This window comes from Corythoichthys intestinalis, chromosome 10, assembly GCF_030265065.1.
Source record: "Corythoichthys intestinalis isolate RoL2023-P3 chromosome 10, ASM3026506v1, whole genome shotgun sequence".
NCBI lineage: Eukaryota > Metazoa > Chordata > Actinopteri > Syngnathiformes > Syngnathidae > Corythoichthys > Corythoichthys intestinalis.
The window spans coordinates 32,893,555-32,915,065 of record NC_080404.1 but is presented as its reverse complement, the minus strand read 5'-3'; the positions used below and the strand labels follow the sequence as shown (position 1 = coordinate 32,915,065).

Here is a 21,511-nt window from a genome sequence, read left to right as displayed (position 1 = left end):
TCAAGTTCAAATACTAATCCTTAGGAGGACATTTACAAAAATAGGGAGAGAAGGCACTCAATTTAGTTGAAAAGCTTCTAAGAAGAAGGAGGGAAACTTTACAATGCAATACTAGACTACAAAATACAGTTTCCACAATCATTCTGAAAAAAACCCTAGCAACAAAAGAGTGTCAACCTTAAAAGGATGGTGAGCCGAGCGGGCGACACCTCTATGAATTTGTTTGGCTTATTTGTATGCATGTAAGTGGGATTAATACATGTGTGTCAGCACATTCCAGCAAAAGCAAGGCTGTCTCTGTTGCCTCTGACCTTCGGTAGGCAAGAGTCTTCAAGGCTACTTTAAGGCAAACATTCTTTCTTTGTGAGCAATAATAAGCAAAAACATCTCTTCATTGCGAGCAGAAATTGATTAAAGCAAATATAAAATAAACATCTTAATAACTATCTCATCAATTATTACACTGTACTATTACGCATTACATAAACACATTAATTCAAAGAAATGCAACAACAACAACATCAACAAAAAACATTGAATTACGGCGAGAGAAAAAAATCTATAGAAATTAAGCATTATTCGTCCTAGGATCATTATTGCCCTCTAGTGGAGAAAACATTTTCTGTTTTCCTTCTCTGTGAAACTAAAAGGATCATATCTCCGGTTTTCCATGATCAATCGGTGCCAAATAAAAACTGGGAGAGAGATTAAAATCTGCGCTTTCGATTTATGTAGATGTCAAATACTTAATTTTTACGGTGGTTTAACAACACCACATGAGTGATTGGTATTAGGGAGTCATGTGATTATTATTGCGACGTCTCATTGGTGAAACTGGTTGAGCCACTGTTGGCGTCTCTGGCAAAAATCTAAAATGTAAAATAAAGAGGGCAAATGTTACGACTAGTGTAGCCCAAACTAGGGTAGAAGGAATAGCGTTTCTTCTTCACAAACCTTCTTAAGTAAAAGTAAAAAGTATGGCTTAGTATAGCTACTCTTAGAATGACATTTTATCCAAAAAGTTACCTAAGTAAATGTAACAGAGTAAATGTAACTTGTTACTACCCACTTCTGGATGTAATTCACGCGAAAACACAAAACGGACAGAACTACGGTATAACAGCTTTATCAGAAATGAAGCATAAACATAGTAATGTTTTAGTTTTAGTCTGTCTGAGGTAAAGAAAAAAAAACTCACAATAATAGGCTTAATATGCCTGTTATTTTGGTATGTTGGAGGAAACTGAAGTACCTGGAGAGAACCCCTTGTCAAGCGCCTCATAGAATTTTGAACCCCGATCTTTACAGGTTTGAGCAGAGGCGTAGCAAGGGTACCCAGGGGCCCCAGGCAACAAGCAACTGGGGCTCGTCAAGCGTGTGCAAGTAAGGGGGACAGTTGGACTTGGAGCAATAGCGTATTTAATAAAAGTATAATAACGCCTTGGTCTCATAGAGCGCTTTTTAGGACACTCAAAGTGCCCGGCTTCTACTACATTAGGACATAAAACTACAGTAACATAGTACACTCACTGCTGTCTTGCTTCCTTTTCTCCTCTTCTTTTTTTTTCTTTCTTTTGTCGCTTCCAGAAGGATAACTTCTCTTCATTTTGGATATACGTCAATAAAAAAAAAAAAAAGCCAAATCGCCACTCACTCTCACTCTGAGTCACGTGAGGGAGGGGGGGTATAGAGCGAGTGAAGGGGCCCCTTCAGGGAAGTCAGACACAAGGCTTTCACTGGCACTGTCGCACTTGTCGCTACGACAAGGGGGCCCCTGCTGGCTGGGGGCCCTAGGCAATTGCCTGGTTTGCCTAATGGGACGCGACGCCTCTGTGTTTGAGGCAGAGGTCGTAACCTCTAACCCAGGAGTGGGCAAACTATACAGTTGTAATCAGTTGATTGCAGTCAGGATTGCTTCAACAGAAACCTCATTGTTTAAATTGTATGTGCTGGATCAGTTGGACCAAAAACCTGCAGTCATCGAGGACTAATTTGGACATCGCCTGCTCTAATCCCGGCACTGCCGTTGCTGAATAACCAAGTTACTAATACCATCTCTCTGTATAATGCAGTTAACTCTCAATTCACAGTAATAAGACACTTTTCAAGTGACAGACACTATGAATGGGCATTTGGCTACATTTTGCAGATTCATAAATGTATATATTAACAATGATTGTTAGATGAATACTTGACTCATGGAGCTGTTTTCTTTGTTAAGGCGATTTTTAGTAGTACTGGAGCTCATCAAGTTTCATTCCAGTGATTTTATATGTGCATATTAATCTAATATCTCAAAATGACTCCCAGTGTCATTACTAGGCTTCAGAGTCTGGTAGCAGCCTCCAGAAGCAGGAGGAGCCCTCCCACCCTCACTTGTCGCGTCACATTCATCCCTTATAAAAGAGCCCCTCTCTAGTCTTCCACACCTGCTTAAAACATCTGCTTGAACTCCATCGTTGAACCTTCTATTAAAAGGTTGGTGGATGAATGATTCATTTAAAGCGTCTATTTTTAAAGTGCTCGGATGTGGAAGTATGGGAGCTCGTCATTTTATGAAGGTATTGGAATTTATTGTCTATTTTTTCCCCAACTGACTCAAAAGAACTTAAATGAAGACTGATGCCAAGTGCAGCTACTAGACTCACCATAAATTAAATCTGAGTGTCAATGGACTGCTTGAATTTGACCGATGAGACGGCAGCTGCCCGCCACCATTACTCGGCTCAGACCTCGGCACTTCTGACCCTTCTGGTGGGCGTCCTCATCCTGCTGACTGTCTTCGGTAACGTCATGGTGGTCATCGCTGTGACCACCAGCCGCACCCTCAGAGCCTCTCAGAATTTATTCTTGCTCTCTCTGGCGTGTGCAGACATCCTGGTGGCCACATCAGTGATGCCCTTCTCATTGGCCAATGAACTGATGGGCTACTGGTACTTTGGCAAGGTGTGGTGTGAAATCTACCTGGCGTTGGATGTGTTTTTCTGCACTTCATCCATCGTCCACCTGTGCGCCATAAGCCTGGACCGATACTGGTCCATCACCCGAGCCGTCGAGTACAACCTACGTAGGACGCCGCACAGGATCAAATGTACTATTCTCATTGTTTGGGTGCTTGCCGCCATGATCTCATTCCCGCCGCTAATCACCATGAAGAAGGACGAGGGTCAAAAGGAACGACCGGAGTGTCAAATAAATAATGAGAAGTGGTACATTGTCTTCTCCAGCATTGCTTCCTTCTTTGCACCTTGCACCATCATGGTCATGGTCTATGTCAGGATCTACCTGGTGGCCAAGCAGAGAACTAGAACCCCACCGGGTGAAAGGTCACGAGAAAATGGACGGCAGTGTGATGCAAAATATGACTTGGAGCGTGAGGAAGATGGAGAAGTGCACGTGGTGGAAGCGGACGAATCGTCATCTGACGGCCACGAATTAAGCTTGTGTTCCTTGAAAAAGTGGCGAGCCGGGCGGGGGGCCAAGCCCGTGGAAGCCACCATGAGGTCTGAGGTGAACTCAGGTCGCTGGAAAGGAAGACAGCGCCGAGAGAGACACTTTACATTCGTCTTGGCCGTAGTGGTCGGAGTGTTCGTCCTCTGCTGGCTCCCATTCTTCTCTACATACACACTTACGGCAGTGTGCAAGTGCTGCGTGCCTGAGACGCTCTTTAAGATGTTCTTCTGGTTGGGATACTGCAACAGCTCCCTCAACCCAGTCATATATACCATCTTTAATCATGATTTCAGGAGATCCTTTAAAAAAATCCTCTGCAGGAAAACCCGTGGAGATTTATAAGACACAACTTGAAGCTACTTTTGTAATGTATGTTTAAATTTAAACTCAACAGTATTTATTGCATGTTTTATCATTGTCTGCAATTTGTTTGTTGTACTAGAACTGGTCGACGTGCATTTAGTTAAAAATTTCAAAAAATTAAAGAAAAGCATGTAACATCAGAAAATGTCAATCACTGTATGCATATCATATCAGTATAATGTATTTGGTAAGCTTACATCACACACTACTTTTGTCTTACTGTACAGTATATTGAGGCATTTGGGCTCTATTTTGACCCGAACTGAAGTTATCAAATATATTTCCTTCCCTAGACTTTTGCAGTATTTTTCACAATTAGGATTCTAAATTATGAAATCAAAGACATTTTTTTTCTGCAAATTACAGAAAACAAAAATGATGCAAAAGTTATACACAACTTACGGTCTGTGTTTTTAGTTTTTCCCCACAATTTAAATGAAATAATTTCATTAAGTAGAGTGAATGCAACACTCAAACATTGTTGCATATCTTGAACTGGGACGTGGGGACATTACCTTGCCCAAGGCCATGCACCTCAGTAGTAGCAGCAAAGCTTGAGGTTTCTTCTATAAAGCAAATTAAAATGGAAAAGACTACTGGAATAGCTAACATTTATTATGGGTTCATCGTATCCACTTGGTGCCAGCCAGCCCTGTTGAAATGGATTGGTCGTCTATCAGTTTCACAGAATTTAAATGGCGTGTCAAAGCTGTGTAGTTCGTGCGAATCAATTGCATCCCCCGATTCTTTTTAAATACAAACAGTGCAGCAACATATGTAGACCTATAACACTATTGACAGGCATATACAGTACAGTGTATCACAAAATTGAGTACACCCCTCGCATTTCTGCAGATATTTAAGTATATCTTTTCATGGGACAACACTGACAAAATGACACTTTGACACAATGAAAAGTCTGTGTGCAGCTTATATAATAGAGTTAATTTATTTCCCCCTCAAAATAACTCAAAATATAGCCATTAATATCTAAACCCCTGGCAACAAAAGTGAGTACACCCCTTAGAAACTACATCCCTAAATGTCCAAATTGAGTACTGCTTGTCATTTTAAACTCCAAAATGTCATGTGACTTGTTACAGGAGTGCTGTCAGCATTGCTGCTTGAAGAGGTGTGTGTGTGTGGGGGGGGTCATTCCCACCACCATGCTTGACTGTAGGCATGATAATCTTTGTACTCCTCACCTGGTCGTCGCCACACATGCTTAAGACCATCGGAATCAAACAAATTAATCTTCGTCTCATCAGACCATTGGACATGGTTCCAGTAATGCATGTGCTTTGTTGACATGTCTTCAGCAAACTGTTTGTGGGCTTTCTAGGGTACTGTCTTCAGAAGAGGCTTCCTCCTGGGGTGACAGCCATGCACACCAATTTGATGTAGAGTACGGCGTATGGTCTGAGCACTAACAGGCTGACCCCCCACCTTTTCAATCTCTGCAGCAATGCTGACAGTACTCCTGTAACGAGTCACATGACATTTTGGAGGGAAAATGACAAGCAGTACTCAATTTGGACATTTAGGGGTGTACGTAGTTCCCATGCGGTGTACTCACTTTTGTTGCCAGGGGTTTAGATATTAATGGCTATATTTTGAGTTATTTCGAGGGGAAAATAATTCAACTCTTTTATATACTGTAAGCTGCACACAGACTGTTTTGCATTGTGTCAAAGTGTCATTTTGTCAGTGTTGTCCCATGAAAAGATATACTTAAATATCTGCAGAAATGCGAGGGGTGTACTCACATTTGCGATACACTGTATTCTTTTAAACTGATATTCCTGCGCTGTTTTAAGTGGTGTGAAAAAAAAAATCACCCACATCACAATATATAATAAACTCATAAATTTCAAAATTCAGCCCATTACATTATTAACATATTTCTCCCCCACTGAATTCTGAAGCACATTGTTTTCATTCTAATGGAAGAAAATTCAGTACATCATCACAATGGCAACCAGACTGATAACTTGAAAATCAAATTGAACTGCCAATTATGCCATTCTCACTCTCCTGAGCCGGAGACAGTTGTAAGAGGGAAAATTAAAGCTAGGAGGTGTGTGGGCGACTGCATCATTGAAGGCAGCTTATCATGAATTATTGCCGTTCATATCAGGATGTCATTAAATCCTCCCCTGGAGTCAAACACGATGGCAACAAAGCAAAGGAAATATGAGTGGTTGACATGATTAACTCTCATATTCACACACAAACTTATCAGTGTAGTGTTTGTTATTAACACTCTTAACACTATCTTTCTTTTCAGCATGTATGGTCCATTTCAACAAACAGACATTTACGATGCTGTGATGAAAACAGGAATAAGAGTAAAACGGATGCACAGTCAAGACAGGCTGATTCCCATGACTTACTGCGTGGAAATCTGTTGTTTGAGATTCCTGTGGTACACATGTTTGGACTCAATCTGTGAGGCTTAAAATATGACCGCCATTAGTCACCGCAAGTGGTCATCTGTGCCAAATAAATGTGTCTCTGCTGGATTTCCCATGAACAATGCAGCGTGAGATAGATTGCGTAACATTTTACTGTACATCAGCGTGGTATGTAAAGATCACGCCCTCAAGGGAAATGTCTATTGGGCCGTAACGCCACATTTTAAAAGAGCAGAGGTGGGTAGGGTAGCCAAAAATTTTACTCAAGTAAGAGTAGCGTTACTTCGAAGTTATATTACTCAAGTAAAAGTAAGAGAAGTCATCTAAAAAATGTACTCGAGTACAAGTTAAAAAAGTATTTGGTGATAATGACTAACATTGTAAGTAACTGCTTACGATGTTTGTTTCTTTATTTTATTTAAACAATGGCATTTTTTTTCTCGGCACAAAATTATCTCTATAAACTGTTATTATTATACTTTGAAGAAGAAGACTATACCCAACTAAATATCCACATTAAGCCAAATAAATGCAAAAGAAAAATCATTGAATTCCGGTGAGAGAAAAAAAATACAGAAATGAAGCGGCATCCGGCCAATGAGCATGAGTGGCCTCTAGTGGAGAAAACATATTTCCTTTTATGAAACTAAAATAACTAAAATACTTAATTTTTTACGGTGGTTTAAAGACACCATGGAACAGGCCAGCGTGATCATAGAACCGCAAGCTTGAGTCTGATTGGTGTAATGGAGTCATGTGATTATTGTTGTGAGGCTTCTTTGGTGAAACTGGTAGCGCCACTGTTGGCGTCTCTACCCCAAAAAGAGTAAAATCTAATATGTAGAATAAAGACGAATAATGTAACGACTAGTGTAGCCCAAAGTAGCGGAGTAAGCTTTGTGTTTCTTCTTCACAAATCTACTCAAGTAAATGTAACGGAGTAAATGTAAAGCGTTACTACCCATCTCTGCAAAAAAGATTACTTAAATGCTAGAGCGTAGGTTTGGTCTCAACTTTGGTAAGGACGATATTAACATAATGCACATAATGCACACAATGATCCAAAAAAGAGACGGCTAGCTTGACTTCTTTGCTCCTTGTGGAGGCTGGCATGACCGCAGTAGTTTAGCAGGTTAGCAAGTTTAATGTTATGCTAACTCGGATGCATGTCGGACTTGTAGTAGCAAAATTTAGGGTGTTTCCCTACTTCCACAACATTGACGTGTATTTACATGACTTACAGTGGCTACTGCTGGCCAAAAAAAACCCCGAATATCTCTCCTCTCTGAAGGGGCGGGGGAGGGGGCATGTTGTCGACATGAATCTGTTGGGGCTGTGTGTGTAAGTGTGTGTCTTTGTGGCGGGATGGGGGGGGCTTAAATTCATCAGAAAATCCAAACATTCGTTTGAAGGGAGCAGAAATGGACCGGCACATTCAGCAAGTGAAAAGGGGTAAATGTATTTTAAAGAAAATAATGAAAATAATTCACTTAATAATGGTAGGGTCTATTCTGTCATTGCAACATATGGGAAGACAATCTAAATTACTGATATAACTGAACTCTTTACATAATGAAAAAAATGTTGCTTAAAAGTTGGGGGGGACAATTTGAGCACGCTGAAAAGTTTGTAGTGTTATGTCCCTACCATCCATATACAAACTTACACCCTTGCTTGGATTCCACCGTTAAAATGCAGTTTTTGTGACATTAAAAAAGGGACGTGAATCTATCTTTAAAAATAAATATATTATTGGCCCGAATATAAGACGGCCCTGATTATAAGACGACCCCCTCTTTTTCAAGACTCAAGTTTGAAAAAAACTTTTTGAACACCAAATTAATTTTTATACAGAAAATAATTACAGTTCATCTGAAACAAATGATTATAACAATATATTTGAGAGAAAAAGCATGTTATTTTGCCTCATTCAAATCTTAATATCTGAACATTTAAATATGTAAACTAAAGTGCAATCACATTCGTAAATGAATGGCTTCTGGTTTTTCAAATGTAAATAAACCAATCTATTGTGATAAAACAACAAAATTGCAATAACTGCATTAACCATCAAAGTGAAGTCTAACTGTAGTCTTGAAACAAATCTGAATAAAGAAAAACATTGCAATAAAATAATGCAAACTGGTTAAACTTGAGAGTAGCTGAGATCTGTCATGACAGAATATCGCTTTAATGACATCTGGCGCCATCTAGTGTCGTGAATGGTAATAATGTCTAGACCGCAAACATAAGATGAGCCCCACTTTTTCAGTCTTATTTCAATGTAAAAAAACACTGTCTTATATCCGGGCCAATATGGGTAATTATTTAAAAAAAAAAAAAAAATCACCATCCATTTTGACGAGGCGTGCTGGCAGTGGAGGATGTTTCAGTCACAGTGACATTTAGGGTGACAGATGTCCAATCAATTTTGTTCCTGGAGGGCTGACAGCGATTATTCGAATGTCAAATTCGAATGTTAGATGTATGTAAACCAACTCACAACTGAAACCATGAAAAGTGCTTCTCAATAACTTCAAATAATTCCACCTGATCTAGTTGTTTTTTTTTTTCTGATTTCTTTTACTTCCAAGAAAAATCCTGAGGATTTTAATTGCAACTTTATATGTACGGGTTTGCGCATATGAAGTGTGTCATTGTGTAGTGTTCCATCACATCCAGTAGATGCCACTGTCGTGAAAATAGAACTTTATTTTAATGTGTGTTTTACAATACAGTATACAGTATATAATTCAAAACAAGTCATTTGTGATATAATAAAATATCCTGACTGTCTATTTGTTTCTATTACACTGTCCGTGTTACTGCTGAGCATCACTTTCTCTTTTTGTGTAATCTGTGGAGCGGTCAGCGCGTGGACCAAACTATTTTTTTCCAGATAATGCTGCTTATCAACCAGTAGCTGAACAGTTTTTGACATAAAAAGCACAACGATTGTGTTTAGTAATAGCCCACCCACTACTCATCCACCATGACAAAATTTTCGTGTTGATTTCATTTCAGTATGTCTTGATAGTCGAATAGTTCTGCACAAAAAATGACAAGTTCAAAACTAAGCCTTAGAGTGAATACAGTGGATAAATATTAATGAAGACGCCTCGGAAGTAGCACAAAACTCAATCTCGTCAGACTGTAGTTCAGTGAGCATCTAAAGCAGGCCTGTCAAACTCATTTTCATCACAGCCATATTGTATTGTACTGTAGTTGGTTTCCATCTCAAGGCTCTTAGACAGAAAATCCTATGAATATATAATCATTGTATTACCATCATATATACATAATTGTCGCCTTATTTTCATTACTATGAATATGCTTTGACATACTGAGTGTGAGATAAGAAGTCGGGCAGAAAAAATGACAACCAAATTTAATACTGTTCTGTAAAAACAGATTGTTAAGAGAAATTCTTGAAATATTTAACCCTGTCTTGGAGAGTGGTCAATACAGTGGGCATATATTCAAAAGTTATCATTAGCTTAACCCATTCACTGTTAGCATTGGTTACAGAGTATGTGCTGTTGTGGTAGGTAGTAAAAGCGGGGAACTGATATTGAAAACACCTACGCTGCTGGCCAAAAGTATTGGCACCGCTGCAATTCTGTGAGATAATGCTCAATTTCTCCCAGAAAATGATTGCAATTATAAATGCTTTGGTAGTAATATCTTCATTTAATTTGCTTGCAATGAAAAAACACAAAAGAGAATGGGGGGGGAAAAAATCATTATCATTTTACTAGGGCTGTCAAACGATTAAAATTTTTAATCGAGTTAATCACAGCTTAAAAATCAATTTATCGTTATTAATCCCAATTCAAACCATCTATAAAATATGCCATATTTTTCTGTAAATTATTGTTGGAATGGAAAGATAAGACACAAGACAGATATATACATTCAACATACTGTACATAAGTAATGTATTTGTTTATTATAACAATAAATCAACAAGATGGCATTAACATGATTAACATTCTGTTAAAGCGATCCATGGATAGAAAGACTTGTAGTACTTAAAAGATAAATGTTAGTCCAAGTTATAAAAATGTTATATTAAAACTCCTCTTAATGTTTTCGTTTTAATAAAGTTTGTAAAATTTTCAATCAAAAAATAAACTAGTAGCTCGCCATTGTTGATGTCAATAATTACACAATGCTCATACTGCTGAAACCCATAAAATCAGTCGCTCCCAAGCGCCAGCAGAGGGCGACAAAACATCAAAAAACACAAGTAACAAGTGGAAATGACACTGTGCTGTCATTTTAATCTGTTTGAGCGGGGCATGTGCGTTAAATGCGTCAAATATTTTAACGTGATTAATTTAAAAAATTAATTACCGCCGTTAACGCGGTAATTTTGACAGCCCTACATTTTACACTAAACTCCAAAAATTGGCCGGACAAAAGTATTGCCATCCTTTGAAAAAACATGTGATGCTTCTCTAATGTGTGTAATTAAAAGCACTTGTTACTTACCTGTGACACATAACAGGTGGTGGCAATAACTAAATCAAACTTGCAGCCAGTTAAAATGGATTAAAGTTGACTCAACCTCTGTCCTTTTGTGTACCACATTAAGCGTGGAGAAAAGAAGAACTGTCTGAGGACTTGAGAAGTAAAATTGTGAGGAAGCATGGGCCATCTCAAGGCTACATGTCCATCTCCAAAGACCCGAATGTTCCTGTGTCTACAGTTCGCAGCGTCATCAATAAGTGTAAAGCTGATGGTACTATGGCTAACCTCCCTGGATGTGGACAGAAAAGAAAAATTGACGAGAGATTTCAACGAAAGATTGTGCGGTGGATAAAGAACCTCAACTAACATCCAAACAAGTTCAAGCTGCCCTGCAGTCCAAAGGTACAACATTGTCAACCCGTACTATCTATCGGTGTATGAATGAAAAGGGACCCTATGGCAGGATACCCAGGAAGACCCCACTTCTGACCCAGACACATAGAAAAGCCAGGCTGGAGTTTGCCAAACGTACCTGAGAAAGCCAAAAACATTTTGGAAGAATGTTCTCCGGTCAGATGAGACAAAAGCAGAGTTTTTTGAGAAAAGGCATCAACATAGAGTTTACAGGGGAAAAAAACAAGGCCTTCAAAGAAAAGAACACGGTCCCCACAATCAAACATGGCGGGGGTTCTCTGATGTTTTGGGGTTGCTTTGCTGCCTCTGGCACTGGACTGCTTGACCGTGTGCATGGCATTATGAAGTATGAAGACTACCAACAAATTTTGCAGCATAATGTAGGGCCCAATGTGAGGAAGCTCAGTCTCCCTCAGAGGCCATGGGTCTTCCAGCAGGACAATGACGTAAAACACACTTCAAAAAGCATTAGAAAATGGTTTGAGATAAAGCACTAGAGACTTCTAAGGTGGCTAGCAATGAGTCCGGACCTGAATCCCATAGAGCACCTGTGGAGAGATCTGAAAATGGCAGTTTGGAGAAGGCACCCTTCAAATCTCAGAAACCTGGAGCAGTTGGCTAAAGAAGAATGGTCTTAAATTCCAGCAGAGCATTGTAAGAAACTCATTGATGGACAGCAGAAGCAATTGTTCGCAGTTATTTTGTCTAAAGGTTGTGCAACCAAGTATTAAGCTAAGGGTGCCAATACTTTCGTCAGGCCCATTTTTAGAGTTTTGTGTAAAATGATCATGATTTAATTTTTTTTTTTTTCCTCTTTTGTGTTTTTTCATTGCAAGCAAAATAAATTCAGATATTACTACCAAAGCATTGTTATTGCAATTATATTCTAGGAGAAATTGAGCATTATCCAAAAGAAATGAAGGGGTGCCAATACTTTTGGCCAGCAGTGTATTTACAGCAATAGACGCCCATCCGATTTCAACTGAGAGGGGCTGGAAGCAATCATTGGATCATTTGGTTAAAACTGCCGTCAACGACAGCCAAAGAGTTAAGCTAAGTGAAGTCACAAGAGATTTATAGAACGAAACAAAATAAAATACACACGAGCCACATTTATTTGAATTGATTGTGCTGGACTTTCCACAATTCAACTCAACTTTTTTCTTCCCCTTCTGGTTACTCAGTGTCCACTTTTTGTCAACGGACTAAAACTAGTGTTCTGTTTCAACAAATGTGTTGAAATATGTATGCATTTCTTTTTTATGATCCAGCCAAGCGTTCTGATTGCGCGTGCATCATAAATTCACACGTCCACGCTCACTGTGTGCAGAGACAGTATGATTTATTCAGAGCATTTAAGGGCTTCATATAAAGTCGATAAAAAGGGAGGCTTTAAAAAGTTGCTGCTGGCACAAGTTCCCACAATCAGCCGTCTCCACATTCTGCCGGTTGCTCTCGTCTCTTTAAATCTTCTCGTCATGTCTCTCAAAAGGGCGGCTGAACTTTGAAGCAATTAAAGAGCGCAGAGAGCAGACTGCATCCCAGACATGCGAGATGATTAAGGCTGGCTCGCAGTGTCAGACAGAGGCCTCGAGACCATACTAATAAGTTTACATCATAGCTGGAGATGAATAGCGGGGTTTTAATTGAATGTTGGCTCATTCATTATGGATGGAGCACTAGAGTACATGATACTTCTTCCTGCTAGGATTGATAAAGATGCAGGATAATCAACTTTGATTCTGTGGGATGCAAGCAAAGGGGAGATCCAGCTGTATTTTGCCTTTTCATTTTTGCTCTTATTCCTATTTTTGCTTTCCATTTCACCACTGATTGCTTGTTTACTTGCTTCAATCACTTGTTTTTCCAAGTTTGCAGACTTAATTAAATTTCTACCCAAGCAAATTGAGTTTGCAGTGCTTCTCAGCCTTTTGACAAGACATCAAAATGTGGAATAAGGCCAGAAGTCGGCATGGATTTCCTCTTATTTTGTTTTAGTGGCTTTGATTTACATGCAGCAAAAATTCAGTGGTCAATGTTCAGGTATTTTTTGGTATTTTTTTTTAGACATTAAGAAATATCCGTTTAAGTGCGTGAATGTACAGAGTTGTAAATCCATCGGCATATTCCTTTCGCAAGGCAGCGTCATCACGCAAGTTATCAACAAGGTTATTGTTAATGAAAACAAACAAAATGGCAAAAACTGCAATTGAAAAAAAAAGGCCAAATGAAAACAAATTATATTTGAAAGGAAAAAAAATTATAATGATCGTTTTCACTGAACCAACAATATTTCAAAATATGTGACTGAATAAGATTTTAAAAATGTTGCCTTTAGTAGAGCTCATTACTTGTCTTTTTGAATCTTTTAGAACCCAAAGTATGAAAAAAAACAACTAAAAATAATAATTTCAAGAAAAAGGAAATCTAATAAAATCTAGAAAATAAATTCTAGAAACTAATTAAAACTGGATCAGAGGGAAAAATGCAAAACTAAATAACTAAAGAAATTTGAAGAAATCCAAATCTATTATAACCTTGCAAATCGCATCATTTCCGCACCGTGCAAAACGTGTAACTTTTTACTCATTTTATCCTATCACAGTAGTCTCTAATAAAAGCGTCTCCATCTCCCTGTGTTCTTCCTTCCCCGTGGTCATGGTGAGGAGCCTCAGCCCGGCTATCGTGTTGGCGTTGATGAGCCTGACGCTCTGCAACTCGATCGAAAAGCGTGCCAGCAACTTCTGGGTCAACTTGTAGCTGGCTTTGACGGACTTGTAGTTCTCCTACCTGGCCAGTACCTTCAAGGCTCCTCTCAGACTCCTAAAAACATGTTTTTTTTTAGAAACATAAGTATTTTGAATTTTTTTTTTTTATAAAGTGAATAATGCTGGCCACTTACTTCGGCCCCAAATTAATGTTCACAGCTTCGTTACACTAATAAAGTCATGACTCTTGAGTTACCTTCCGTCTCCGAAACCTTTTTGCGATGTTTTTCACCACTAATCAACAGCTACTTCCAGTACTCAAAAGTACAGGATTCATTACAAAAAATCCATATCCTTTAAACTAGGGTTGTTCCGATCATGTTTTTTTGCTCCCGATCCCGATCGTTTTAGTTTGAGTATCTGCCGATCCCGATATTTCCCGATCCGATTGCTTTTTTTGCTCCCGATTCAATTCCAATCATTCCTGATAATTTTTCCCGGTCATATACATTTTGGCAATGCATTAAGAAAAAAATGAATAAAACTCCGACGAATATATACATTCAACATACAGTACAGAAGTACTGTATTTGTTTATTATGACAATAAATCCTCAAGATGGCATTTACATTATTTACATCCTTTCTGTGAGAGGGATCCATGGATAGAAAGACTTCTGACTTTGTATATTGTGACTAAATATTGCCATCTAGTGTATTTGTTGAGCTTTCAGTAAATGATACTGCAGCCATTAAACCCAAATGCATGATGGGAAGTCGAACCATGACTGTGCGTAGTGCTACCAATTGATATCTCTTATCTGCGTTGGGAAATAACATAAGTTGTTAAGAAAAAGATCAATTGCTACCTTGCCTACCCACATTGCTTCCCATGATATTTCTAATTGTAGGGAGAGGGATTGTAAGGCTTTAGCCTATTAAAAATAGGCTCCAAAGGCTGCCAAAATTCACTCTACTCATTTTACGCTGCCTTTTATCTCTCTAAATGGGTAAAACTGCGCCATTACAGATTGAGCGCGACAATGCGTGAGTGGGTCGTGCAACGCATGCATTAATTGCGTTAAATATTTAACGTGATACATTTTTAAAAAATTAATTACCGCCGGTATCGGGATAAATTTGATAACCCTACCTTAAGCCTAAAGACTCTGGATGAGTGTAACATATTATGTCTGTAACGTTAAATACAATTAGAAAACGATTTAATTAAAAAATATATATATATTTAAAAAAGGCATGGCCCATATTTTTTTGCCGATTCCGATACTTTGAAAATGACGTGATATCCCGATCGATCGGGACATCTCTACTTTAAACTAAAGATGCACGATAATATTGGTTACCGATAATTTTCAGCCTATAATGGCAATTATGACGTCACACAGTTAAACCAGATTTTAAAAAAATTCTACCGATAATGCAATACGATAATTATATACTTGATTTAGCCTCCAAATGTGCGGAAACGAAGCAGTTTTGTCCACCTCTCCACTGCCACCTCCTAAACCCCTCCTCTCTCTGAAGCCCCTGAGGGAGGAGGGGTTGAGGTATATGGCGTCATAGAGGAGGCGGAGTTACACAACAGAGTTGAGGCAATATTATGGGGGATCTCATTAAAGTGGGTTGTTTTCCGTGTGGTAAACAAACGTCGCTCTTGCCATCTGCAAAACATGCACTGCAGAAGTTCCTTGAGGCAGAAAGAAAGCGTCCTCATTCAACACCCCTAACCCAGCAGCCATTTCAAACTGCATCAGATTTTTGGAACGAACACGAGGCTGCTGCTAGCGCGAATGCTACAGCTAAACACACGTTAGCTAAACTACGGGGCTTGTGAAGATAGAGAGACGCTGCAGCCTTCCCGGAGTTGGGTTGTTTAGGAATGCAGCCCAAAGCCGGTGGTAAACTCCATCTAAGGCTAAACACCGGCAAGGAGACCAATAGTTGACAAGTAGCCGTCTTCCGATGGAGCCCGCCGCTCTGGCCAGTCCGGCAGGCCGCCAGCGTGGCGGGCAGGCAGGCTGAGCCCGATTGCCTAGCGGCGGGACCGCCGGCAAACACCCCGTCTTCTCGAGCGTTCCCCCACGGCTTGTGGGACACGAAGCGCGCGCCTCCGTCCGGAGCAGAGCCATGCACCGAATAAAATGCCGCAGCGAGACGCCCAGGGTGGGCGGATATAACACCGGTACGAACGTAGCTGCCGCCGCCACTCATCTCCAGTTCAACTCATCGTGTACTACGGCGGTCAGACGGACTGAAGGGCACAGGCAGAAGGGGATGCCGGACGAGAGACGTTTTTTTTTTTTTTTCTTTAACCGAAGTGACCGGAGAGCCCAAGCCCCGGATAAAAAATAATGCAGTTTTCCAACCACCAATCTTCGTGAAAAACATGCCGATTACATGAGTTTCACCACGGACATTTGGACAAGCGATGTCAAGTAAGCATGCTGGTTAGATGATAATCGTAACATGCACCAAACCACTCACAAGTCAGCCAGTCAGTAATGCATTTAGTACGCTGTAAATTTATGACGTCTTAAGGCCGAGTTATACTTCCGCGTCAGACCTGCGCCGTCAAGGAAGACCCGATTTACGACCCTGCGCCGTAGCCTGATGCGCTCCTATTGATTTTTCAAACCCTAGCGTCAAGCCTGAGTTATACTCCTGCGTTGCATTGACGGTGAAGTGATTACGGCGTCAATGAGCATTCGATAGTTCTGCGGTGAGGAAGCGCGTTGCTCTGTAATTCGCCGCCAAGCCACTAGAGAGGTGTGGCGTTATGTTTGTACGGTTTTGGGGCATGCTTGTTGACTTCCGCTAGTCTAGTTTAACGGAGAAAAAATAACCAATGCAAGATGGAACGCTAGAATGTAAATCTGCTCATCAACATTGAATAAATGTTCATAATACAAATATTGAGGGGCAGGCGATGCAGAAGACGGTTTCGAGGCGGTCTGGCCGATTTTTGATGCCGCAGAGAGAGTTCTAAACTCGGGTGGAGACAGCTAGCTGTGGCGGCTAGCTTCAAACAGGCGTCGAGCACTGCGTCCAAGGTCTGCAAAGCCCTCCTGCCCGATTTGTTTGCCGTGTCCTACAACGAGCCACAGAAGATTTCTGGCGTCTACTGAACTTCCCAAACTGCGTTGGGAGCCTTGATTTTAACGTTATCATAAAAAGCACCGAGGCACTCTCAAGCAGTGATGATGTATCGTGTGTGAACTGTCTGTTATTGAAAATTAAAGGTCAAAACAACTCTTTTGACACCAAACCTGTGCTTTATTCCTCATATACGGTACTTGAAGTGTGACAAATAAGTCACAGACTCACAGCAAACATATGTAGGCAATAAATGATGAACTGCTCCAACCAAAAATACGACATAAAGTGATAAAAAGTTGGCAGTTTTTGGCCGACTAGGTCACCGCTTCGTGTGGCCACTCGATTCCGAACACACACGTCTCGGTGGTTCTTCTATTAGGTTTTTTCAATCGCCGACCTTGTCATTTGGCAATCATAATAATGTCTTGACGAGACTTGCTCTTCGATGATACTCCCGTCGGCTTGGTCCATTTTTGCGTCTAGAAAAATAATGTTTTACAATGGCGGTGATTTCACACTGAACCGGAAACAACAGTCTGAGCGAACCAGTCACAGTCCATTTCCGCTACGTCATATGCGTCTCCGTTAAACTAGACTAGCGGAAGTCAACAAGCATGCCCCAAAACCGTACAAACGTAACGCTACACCTCACCACGCTTGGCGGCGAATTACGCAGGAGTATAACTCAGGCTTTAATCAGATCATTCTTCTTAAATCTAGTCAAATAATTTTCCCCCATCTTGTTTTGAGTGTTAAAGAGTAATTAACAGATGAACGTTCCAGATTTTTCCAAATACTTGAAGTAAATATTGCCATTTGTTCTTATTAAGCCCATACATCAAAAAAAAAAAAAAAAAGGTTATTTTTTTACCTAAATCAAGAAAAAAATGCTGTCAAATAATGTTTTGAACCATACCTATATAACATTTCTGACTTTTTTAAGGATTAAGTATAATAATTTATTGCTTAAAATTAGGCAGTTAACCTTATTTTCAGCTAGCTATTTTTCATCAAGAAATCTGAGTGAAATATACTAGAAGTGCTGGCAGATAATTTCACTTATTTCCTATAGATTTATACTGAAAGCAAGGGAATTTAAGTAGTTTTAATGAGGTGTGTTTTTGCTGTGCAGTAATGTTATATGTTAGGAATGGCTTACTTTTAAACGTATTTCTGTGCAACTTAGGTATTTACTCTGCAAGTAATTGTTGCCAAAAGTTTACCATTACACAATGTCAGACAATCTGTCTTTATTTAGATGTTGGAATTTACTACTTGTTTACATTTGATGTTGAAAAAAGGAGCAATAAATTATATTTTTGCCCAGTAATATTTTCTCTTGTGTATACTTTAAAATTTTACATAAATCTTTTAATAGAATTATCGGCTTGACATTATCGGTTATCGGTATCGGTTGAAAAATGTATTATCGTGCATCACTACCTTAAAGATAAAAGGTCTTTTTGGGGCTGTTACCGCATAAATCTGAAAATTCCTTCCAGAGTGGAAATCTTGACGATGTTCAACCCTGTCGTCACTATCTAAAAAGGTTAAAAACGCAAAACTCCGTTTTTGTGACATTTGCCTGCTGAGTTACTCGGAAAGTCAGTCTCCAGCCCAATCACAACATAAAAAATCACCCAGTTCAATAAAAGCCAGCCTAAATTACAACCTCCTGTCCAAGAGAAGATTTTTTTTTTTCGAAAGTAGACCAAATTTCCCTGATGCATTTCGCTCCTGCCTCGAATCTTTAAAAATAGCCCAATTGGGCGATAACGGGTTCAATCTCTTTCTGTCTCCCATACTTTGGAACAGGAGCAGAAGGGTTACACACAGGAATCAAGTTTTAGTTAGGGTTGGGAATCTCTGGCATGAAGCCGATTCGATATGTATCTAGATACACAGGTTACGATTCGATTAAAAAACGATACATTCTTAAGGCCGAGCGATTCGATACGATTTGATAAAGTCTAAGAACGATACGGTTCGATAGAGTGAAAACGATACGATAGTAAATATTTGTTGTGTGTGTTTGTACAGTATTTTAAACATATAAAAAGACCACCTTTCTAATATAGCAAAATTAAACAACAAAATTTTATACCAATGTTATGTTTTATTTTTTTATGAAAAATAAAAAAGGCTTACTATATGACCGTCATTTTGTTGGATGGGATTGATAATAAAATAAAACTCCAGTGACAGACAACAATAAAGTGCAGTAATTCAATTACTGTATTTCCTGGTGTTTTGAACACAAGAGGTAAGTAATTTAAGTGATAACTTTGAACGTAAACATCTTACAAACAAAAAATATTCATTATATGCAGCAGCTCTAGAAAAAAAAAGAATTAAACCTGCTAGTGTTATCATAAATAAATAATAAATTATGCTTTACGACTGGTATAATTGGGGGAATGAAAACATGGCATTTTAGACAGACAGGTCAATAATTATTACTTTAACCTAATACACAGCACAGACATTCACTTAAGCTTGTGCTTCCTCATTTTTTATTCCTCATCACTGTCCATATCTTTATTGAAGGGCAGATTTTTCTTGAGGAAGCTCAACTAATCCACATGCTCACGTTTAAGTAGACTGCGTTACGTCGAAATAATATGCCGCCCTTTCCACCATCGTAGTTGGTGTTTTTTTCAGGGTCAAAAACTCACGATCTCTGTACCGCTCCACACTTCACACAAGCTCTTTCCCATGCGAACAGATTCGGCTGCCTTCATCACTTCAAAGTCCGACTTTTGTCTTCCTGGGTGCGTTGAAAATCAATCGCTGCACGTCGCTGGCTTCGGTGATCGCACAGTCCATTGTTTTAGCATGTTGCTTCGTTGCCACTACTAGTTTCGTTTTGGGCTGTGAAGAAAACGCTACGGAGCGTGCGTGTGGTTTCGTTAGCTCTCGCGTTATGACACGCCCGTGACGATCGGGTGATGACGGCGACTAGTAGTGGTTCTGCCGAAATGCATGGGAAGTTGAGGCAACCACGACTGAGTAGTGCTTGTCCATATTATATCATGCGTGCGGTCTCGATCTAAGTGCGCTGTGTGGTGAATGACCCAAGCGCAGCATGTGAAGTAAAAGCTAAATTATTATCAAAGGCAAAGCATTGAACTGGCCATTAGAAACCGATTCTTGCGCTCGAGATAGCCGAATTCTATCTCTACTATTGGTTCCAGAGGTTGCGCTAGACTTTTTCGTTGTCTATCATTTTGACTGACAGTGTAATAAAAATCCGGTCATAATCTATTTTTACCCGTCACTTACATTTTTAAAATGATAATAATGACATATTCAATAGTATTTAGTTTTCATTCATTTTTAATTAATATTCTGTCCGAACAAGCTTAACAAGAGGCAAACAGACAGCCGAGTGCACCAATCAGCGACGGGCAGACGTGCCATTAGCAAAGCGACGAGGGCAGGACGAGGGACTTGCGCGCGGAAGTAAACGTACGAGGAGAACGGTGTTTATTCAACATGGCTAGCGCGAGACAGACTGTTGTCAATGACTCGTGTCGATGTGTTTTAGCTCATTTAAAACTGAATTTACCGCGGACTGGAACATATTCTTGGCTCTCCCGTTCGCCATCCATGTTGTTGTAGAGACGACTTTCGGCGCGCAAGAGTGACGTTGCTCGTGAAGAACACGTCACGCAAATAAACAAATCTGATTTGTCGATTGATTTTGTACCTACTTGAGAGGCTGTGTCCCAGACTTTTCTCTCAGTGTTTGAAAAATACAGGGAGAACAGTCTGGCCGTGCCAGGCAAACACTCAGTTGCCTTGACATTTTTCCAAGTAAGGCCAACGACGTCATGCATCAAGAGAGACAATAGCTAATTAATATGCTCATCGCCACCCTGTGGTCTGGGGTGTGAATTGCAACCTGTCAAAATGACAGATTGACTTCAGTTTTTTCCGTCACTGTTTTAAAAAACCGGTCAACGACGGAAAATATTCAGTTAACGCGACCCCTGATCGGTTCATTGAATATTTAATGGCTAATTACTGTCGAATGGTAACTTTACTATAGATACATCTGTATCTCTCACCTGTAAAACCGGATATTCGGTCGTATCGGTTTATCGTTCTCAAGCTTAGTTTTAGTGGTGCTGCTACCTACACAAAACGACACCTTTGTGTTTTTCTTCCGACCATAGTCTAAAGATGGCCTTAGAAAAAGGGTTTTAAGCATATTGTGGTTTTTGACTGTGTTTACATGGCTTTGCATAATCTGGTGTTATGAAGAGGTTATGGCTGTAAGCATTTGTGGCCACTATCAAAGCACTTTAGCTCATGTCCAATCCATTTTACTGGGAGGGGCCCACTTCAAATGGATTGGATGTCTATCGTCATCAATGGCAGCCAATGAATTAATTGCTTCAAAGATAGAAAAAAATAAGACTGTACAAGTCGGTGCTTACCAGCTTTTTCATGAAATAAGGCTGCTGGCGTACTAATTACGATTTGAACATAAAGCAATCTCATCCATTGCAAAACAAACCAATGTTAAGGACTCCAGGGAGCGAGGACCCTCATGTGGAATCAGTAA

At 39.7% G+C, this 21,511-nt stretch overlaps 1 protein-coding gene across 1 annotated transcript; it reads left to right on the top strand.

Moving 5' to 3' along the window:
* Positions 1-2,490: 2,490 nt before the first annotated feature.
* LOC130923265 (alpha-2A adrenergic receptor-like) lies at positions 2,491-3,795 on the top strand. Its single transcript, XM_057848820.1, has one exon. The coding sequence runs from the start codon at positions 2,671-2,673 to the stop codon at positions 3,793-3,795; it is 1,125 nt and encodes a 374-aa protein (XP_057704803.1). The 5' UTR covers positions 2,491-2,670.
* The last annotated feature ends 17,716 nt before the right edge of the window (positions 3,796-21,511 follow it).

Excerpts from the sequence above, each read along its gene's own strand:
- LOC130923265 (XM_057848820.1), top strand. The coding sequence starts at position 2,671 with ATGGACTGCTTGAATTTGACCGATGAGACGGCAGCTGCCCGCCACCAT.